The sequence below is a fragment of the Coturnix japonica genome, chromosome 23 (genome assembly GCF_054131305.1).
Source record: "Coturnix japonica strain WE chromosome 23, WE-NBRP24, whole genome shotgun sequence".
In the NCBI taxonomy this organism is placed as follows: Eukaryota; Metazoa; Chordata; class Aves; order Galliformes; family Phasianidae; genus Coturnix; species Coturnix japonica.
The window spans coordinates 2,773,674-2,780,646 of NC_140685.1; the positions used below are offsets into that span (position 1 = coordinate 2,773,674).

Genomic DNA, 6,973 nt, shown 5'->3' on the forward strand with positions numbered 1-6,973 from the left:
TATGCTTTGACTGGGAGGGGTGCTAGAAGGCAGATATATCTCATAACTCCCCCCACTCAGCACATGGATGACATGTTGTACTCAAAAGGATGTGCTCAGGTGGTGGGGGGTGCAGGATCTGATGTCTTTATGTCTCCTATGTACCTCTTTTTAAGCTTTTGGGCAGGAAATCTTGAGCTGTTACTGGCCCTGCCCTTTGTAGAGGTGGTCGTTATTGCTAAGGTGACTAAAAGTGGAAAAACCCTTCTCTTTCTCAGAGATGTTATGATTTTAAATACAAGCCAGCCTCTCAGCTTGCCTGCAGAAGCAAACAGCTCAGGGCAGCCCAAGAGGAACAGATAACTCTTCAGATGATTGCTTGCACTGATGCTTTGCTGTAGGATAAAAGCAAGTTCATTGCATGAGAACATCCCATTTCTTCCTTTGCAAGTCAAGGGAGATAGCTCTTCTTTTAGGTTGAAATAGGTGTGGGGTTTTTATCAAGTCCTGCACAGCTCAGCTGGCCTGCAGGTCCTTGCTTAAGCATTTGATGCCAGTGAAGGCGCAGGGATGAGGATGCATCCCCTTGCCCGTAGATCTCACTGGTTGGGGTTGGTAGCAGTTGTGTGTCCACAGGATGCAGCTATTGGGCTGGCAATGGAATTTTTAAAGAGAAAATCACATCTGGAGCACTGTAAGATCAGCAGGTCTGCTGGCCAAAAGAAACAAAGGAGGAGCAGGGAATCCAGTTTCATTGGAATGACAGACAGATTGAAAATGAAGGCATAATATCCATCATTGTCCTTAGTGCCATGATTTATTTCTTTCTCCTTCTCAAGTTCTGACACTCGATATTAACAATGAAGCCAAATCCCAGTATATACAAATACTCTGGATGCTGTCTAAAGGGATTTACTTTTGAGAGGTCGAAGCCTGTGTGGGCACTGCCTGGGTGCTGTGTGTGTGGCTGTTTGTATGACAAGTTGCACATCTTACTGCAAGAAGTGATATTCTTTTCCTCTGCCTCCTTGCTATACAGGACCCGGACCCAAAGAGCGGTGACCATGGAGCTCGTTGGCTCACCCTTATCGGCGGTTCACTCCCATGTGCGACCAGCCCCCACCAACCTCCTGCCTGCCATCAGCACCATGGCTTCCAGCTACAAGAACCGTTTCCCTTACTACCCCTTATCCCAGCCACTCAGCCTGCCCTGGCTGCCCAACTCCTACTACAGGACGGCTACCAACCACCCCATGTTGGCTCCATTCTCCAGCGGCTCCCACGGGCTGCCCCCCAGCAAGATGCTCCCGTTCGTGTCCAACAGGACATCCCTTTTCACCCGCTACACCCCGGACGACTGGTACCGCTCCAACCTGACCAACTACAGGGAGTCAGAGACCTCACGGAACAACTCGGAGAACCTCAGGGTTGACACCTCCCGCCTGATCCACGACAAGTACCAGCAGACAAAGAAAACCCAAATGGAGAGCACCAAGAACCTGGGAGAACGGGTCAATGACATTGAGTTCTGGAAGTCAGAGCTCTGCCATGAGCTGGATGAGATGATTGGGGAGACCAATGCACTCACGGACATGAAGAAGCGACTGGAAAGAGCCTTGGCAGAGACAGAGGCCCCTCTGCAGGTGAGCCCTGAGCTGCTGGAACATCTGCAGCCATTCAAACGTCTCATTAAGTTTCATTGGAGCTCTGTAACGTCTAGAAAGTTTTTACTAAGAGACCATTAGTTAAGTTAGCAATAAACAAGCCCCTCACCATCTGCTTACAGCTCCTATCGGCACATGCTGAGCGCATCAGAACACTATTTGCTAAACCAAATATTTTTGTAAGCTGTATATCCAAAATCTCAGATTGGGATGAGAAAGCCCATGTCTTGCTATGAGAATCGGGTGAGGTCAGCATTCAGCTCTACAGAGGTCCCCATATCCAGCTGTGGGTGTGCAGGGCCATGCATGCTTCCTTGTAGGATTCAATGCTGACCTTGCAGCTTAGCTGCTCATTGCCAGCCAAGCCCTGCCTTGGACACATTTTTCTTCTCTGTGCTCCATGCAATTTGCTGTGTCCTCAACAGGTTGCTCAGGAATGCTTACTTCACCGGGAGAAGAGGATGGGCATTGACCTAGTCCATGACAATGTGGAGAAACAGCTCTTCAAGGTGAGTCTGGCTAAAACTCCTTCTGCCTAACCTGCCCTAAGCAGGTGTTTTAGCCCTGTCCTATATCTGGCTCTTGGGCACAAAATGCTTCAAACCCCAAGCTAGGAGATGACATTTCCATCAGCAGCACATTTTGGGGTAAGATTTTCCCTTTTATCTGAAGACCCTGTGTAGTATTTAGGGGGGTCCTTGGCCCCTTCAAGCAGCAGAGTGTGCCCAGCATCTTGTTTGCTTTTTCCAACCCTATTAGTGAGTTTAAGAAAAGATACTGCATCTACCCCCATCTTTGCTCTGCTTGGCTGCAGTTGGACTGCCACTCTGTGTACTTAGGTGGTGCATTTTATACCCTGCCTTTACACAGTCTGCTTGGAACTATGAATAAAAAGCAAACAAGATGAGAGCTGAAGATGGGATCCTAACCCAGGGTACAGTGAAATGCAATCACGGCAAGGGCCTCGTGAAGCTGGGAAGGAAGTGGCAGCCCCTGGGACTGTGAAGCCACTGCTCCAATTAAAAGATTTTTTCTTATGAGTCAGGCCCTAAAAAAGCAGATTGCCTTAAAGGTCATGAGATTTTAAGGATAAAAGATTCAGAGTTGGTATCTTCGTAATGGCAGCGGTGTGGTCCTGTCTTTGCTCTGGGTCACTGCACTGAAATTGGAGGCCCAAGGGGATGTGTGTGACTGGGACCAGTGGGTGTGGACACTGACGGGGTGATGCTTTTGTCCCTGTCCAGGAGGTGGATGTGATCAGATCATGCCAGGAGAGGATGCAGCGCTACCTGGACAGAGCCAGAGCCCAGCTCGCGTAAGGAGCCCCCAGCCCACCCCACATGGCTGAAGTCATAGAATCATAAAATCATTAAGGCTGGAAAAGATCCCTAAGGTTATCAAGCCCCTCTAAAGTCATCAAGTCCAGCCCCAACCCATCCCCACTATGCTCATCAACCATGTCCCTCAGTGCTACATCTCCACATTTCTCAAACACCTCCGGGGACAGTGACCTCCCCCCAGCCCCACCTCCCTGGGCAGCTGTACCACTGCATCACTGTTCTTTCAGAGACTAAAGTCACTTTGTAACATGAACTCACAGCAGACCTCTGTCCTCTGCCCATCCAGCAGCTATGAAAACCCCCTAGGCTCCCTGGGAGCATCCCCACGCCTCCCCAACAGTCCCACTGACAGCTGCCATGCCGTGCTGCAGGTCCAACAGAGCAGCCCAGCACGAGGTGGAGAAGGACCTGGCTGACAAGCAGACAGCCCGCCGCATTGATGGCAAGTGCCACCACCTGCGGAACACCTCCGATGGCATCAGCTACTTCCGTGGTGTGGAGCGGGTGGATGCCACGTGAGTCCCTGGGGAGAGATGGTGCAGCACTGGCTGTCCCTATCCCAATGGCCATGGCATGGCACATCCCTCCCACCCCCAGCAGCACATTCACTGGGATGATGAAGGGGGTAAAAGCATAATACAGTGAGTTCAACCTAATTAAATGTTATATCAGGGTTCAGAGATCAAGCCTGATGATGAGTTCAGCTCAGCACCTTGACACAGCCCATTAAGTCCAGGCATATTCTGGGAGCTGTGTCAGTGCTTGCGTTCCACATTGACGTAAGGTCTGGGGGTTCACCCTGCCTGTAGAGTGCTGGTGGGGAGCCTGGATGGCCTTGAAAATACAGGAAGACAGTGTGGTGCTAGGAGGGAGTTCAGCTGCTCTTGGGTGCCAGGAATTCGGGTTTGGTTCTGCAATAAATGAACGATGACCAAAAGCAAAGATATGCCTCACATGGCAAAGGGCATGGGGAATAAATCTGCTCCACACTCAGACATGTGGTGTTCATGGGGGGGCATGGAGTGATTTGTTTTTTCTCGTGTTTGAATAATTCTTCAAAGTGGAGCTCAGACATTTGGATGGGCAAATGAATAGTTAAAGACTGACGCTGAAATTCAGAGGGAGCAAAATGTGTAGAGGATCAGCATGTTTTACGTGAAGCTTATGTGGTATTTGTGGCTTTTGTTGACCTTGTTCTGGATGCTGCATGGGTTGAACTCCATCCTGAGTGCAGAGACAGAATCAGTATTATCTAATGTTGGCTTTTGTGTGAAATTGGGATAAGTTACAAGCAAAATGCATTGGCTGCAGTCTGCATGTTGTCATGGCATCTGTGAATAACTCCGTGCTTGAATGCTGTTAACACGTAAATATGAGGTTTGATTAGAATCTCGATTTTTCCGTGGGAATCCATTGTTTGTCTGAGCCTTCATAATTGCCGCAATTGTTGCCATGGACGTGTCAGCATCTGATAAGCTGTATTGAATAAATGGTGTCCAGATGTTTTGCTTTCAAGTGGTCGAAGTGCGTGGATCCTGGGAAGGCTGTGTTTAAGCCAACCTGGTGGGATCCATACTTGCCCATGGCAGCATGCGGCCATCTCTGCCTCTCCTCTCTATGGTAGCATCTCAGTGCCGGAATCGTGGGCCAAGTTCACGGATGACAACATCCTGCGCTCCCAAAGCGAGCGGGCGGCCTCAGCCAAGCTGCGAGAGGACATTGAGAACCTGCTGGTGGTGTCTGCCAATGAGATGTGGAACCAGTTCAACGCCGTCAATGTCGCCTTCACCAACCGCATCGCCGAGACTACCGACGCCAAGAACAAGATCCAGACCCACCTGGCCAAGGTAACCAACCCCAGCCCTTCCCTTTTGGTGCTAAACTGAGTGATGACTCCCAGGAAAGAGATAGCCTCCCTGCAGAGCTCGCCCAGGGCTGGAGAAATGGAGCATGACTGTTATTTATGAATATAATTTTTAATTCACAAACTTGCTTCTATTGTAGACACTGCAGGAAATCTTCCAGACTGAGATGAGCATAGAAAACATCCGTAAAGCCATCAGGGACAAAGTGCCTCCACTGAAAGTGGCTCAGACCCGGCTGGATGAGCGCACACGGAGACCCAATGTGGAGCTGTGTCGGGACAGCACTCAACTGCGGTGAGTGGGAGTGCAGTCACAGCGTGGGCACTCAGAGCACTACTGGGTGACTAAACTGATGGTGGTCTTTTCTGGAAAGCACTGAGCATGCATCACAGCTGGGTGCTAGGAGAGCTTTGCACCCACAGCCCAATGCTGCCTGACAAGGGGCTGGATTGTTCCCATTTGGGAAATATTCCCCTCCCAGTGGCTGGATGTGCCCATTATGGAAGGATGAGCCCTTTGCTCTCCCATAGCATCACCCTGAGAGCTCCTTCCCTTTGAGGGAAGAAGGGCACCCTTGCAGCAGGTTGCTGTATAGGCTGTCCTCACTCACCCTGAGGACACGGGGAAACACAAGCCCCTTGAGTGCAGGAGCAGGGGTGACCCCTGGCAGGCTGGGGCAGTTGGCTGGGCTGCTCCTTGGCATTCCTTCAAGGTTTTATCTGCCCCAACAGCAGGAGAGGCTTCCTTCCAAGCCTCCTCCTCCAGCCGAATGCCTTCCCATGGTACCAAGTGCTTTGGCAGGAAGGCAAGGCAAAATCAACAACTTCCAGAGAGGCAGCAGTGAGGATGTGTCACAGATAGGGAAACTGCCTCCCTGACTTTTGTAGGTGACCTTGCTGCTGCAGTAGGCATGAAAAGAATAGCAAATCAAAACTGGCCAATCAGTTGGGTGGGAGGTTTGTGAATCTGGAGGGGTCTTGCCTTTTTTTAGCAAAAAAATGGGAAACCTCAGCTGCTTCCTACTGCCTTGGTGTCAGCTCTGCTCTCCTCACATTAGTATCATCCACAGGAGGAGAAGCCAGGTCTGGGTGTCCCCAGCAGCTGCCCAATGCAGCAAGGAGGGGCTGAGCTTCCACCCTCAGCTTCCATTCACAGCTGCCAGAAAATGGCAGCTCAGTCAAGCAAACCAAGGGGGAAATCCTTCTGTACTTGATGGGGTTCTTTGCTGTTTTCCAGCCTTGTCAACGAGGTCCATGAGCTTGATGAGACCATCCAGAGCCTGCAGCAGCGGCTGAGGGATGCTGAGGAAACACTGCAGATACTGGCACGGGCCAAGGCTGTCCTGGAGCACGACCTGGCTGTCAAAGCCAACTCCCTCTTCATTGACCAGGAGAAGTGCATGGGGATGCGCAAGACCTTCCCCTGCACTGCACGGCTGGTGGGCTACGTTTAAGCTGGGAGCTGCCCCAAAACTTCTGTTGTTGATGTTCTCAGCTTTGCCAGGATGAAAAGTCCCAAGTAGAAATTAAACGTTCTCTTTGTGTATTATGTGATCTGCTGGGTTATTTTTCTCCCCTCCTTTCGGTCTGTGATTTTAGGAGAAACAAACTCAGGTCTTCCTCCTTCTGAGTCTGTGCAAAAGCACAGTGGGAAGTGACACCATCAATCAGGTGTTGACACCCATAATGTGTTTTTAACAGTGCATCAGAAGCACAAACCATCCCAAGAAGCACCGCTGTATGTTCAAGAGAACATAAATAGGAAAAGTTGCAGTTTAACCAGTTTTCTAATGATAATTTATTCTTGCTTTTGAAAATACTTCACTGGGGTCTAAAATGTCAGCACTGGGATTTTAAAAGAAGGAAGTTTTTCCACCCAGAGGGTGGTGACGCACTGGAACAGGTTGCCCAAGGAGGCTGTGGATGCCCCATCCCTGCAGGCATTCAAGGCCAGGCTGGATGTGGCTCTGGGCAGCCTGGGCTGCTGGTTGGTGACCCTGCACATAGCAGGGGGTTGGAACCCAGCCCCTGATCAGGTAGAAATGAAGGTTTCTCTCCAGCCCCAGCCCTGATGCTGTCTGTGTCCCTAAGGAAACACATCCTGGGCAGACAGGAGTGAGGATCTG

At 50.4% G+C, this 6,973-nt stretch overlaps 1 protein-coding gene across 16 annotated transcripts in view; it reads left to right on the plus strand.

Annotated features, from left to right (window-relative positions):
* TEKT3 (tektin 3) overlaps positions 1-6,396 on the plus strand; it is a 46,221-nt gene extending 39,825 nt beyond the window's left edge. For all 16 annotated transcript variants that reach the window (XM_085522449.1, XM_085522446.1, XM_085522452.1 and 13 more), the window contains 7 exons: positions 1,019-1,622; positions 2,069-2,152; positions 2,888-2,958; positions 3,355-3,498; positions 4,608-4,830; positions 4,988-5,142; positions 6,085-6,396. In XM_085522449.1, coding sequence (XP_085378575.1) covers positions 1,019-1,622; positions 2,069-2,152; positions 2,888-2,958; positions 3,355-3,498; positions 4,608-4,830; positions 4,988-5,142; positions 6,085-6,301 — 1,498 coding nt within the window. In that variant the 3' untranslated portion in view covers positions 6,302-6,396. The remainder of the gene's footprint in view (positions 1-1,018; positions 1,623-2,068; positions 2,153-2,887; positions 2,959-3,354; positions 3,499-4,607; positions 4,831-4,987; positions 5,143-6,084) is intronic.
* The last annotated feature ends 577 nt before the right edge of the window (positions 6,397-6,973 follow it).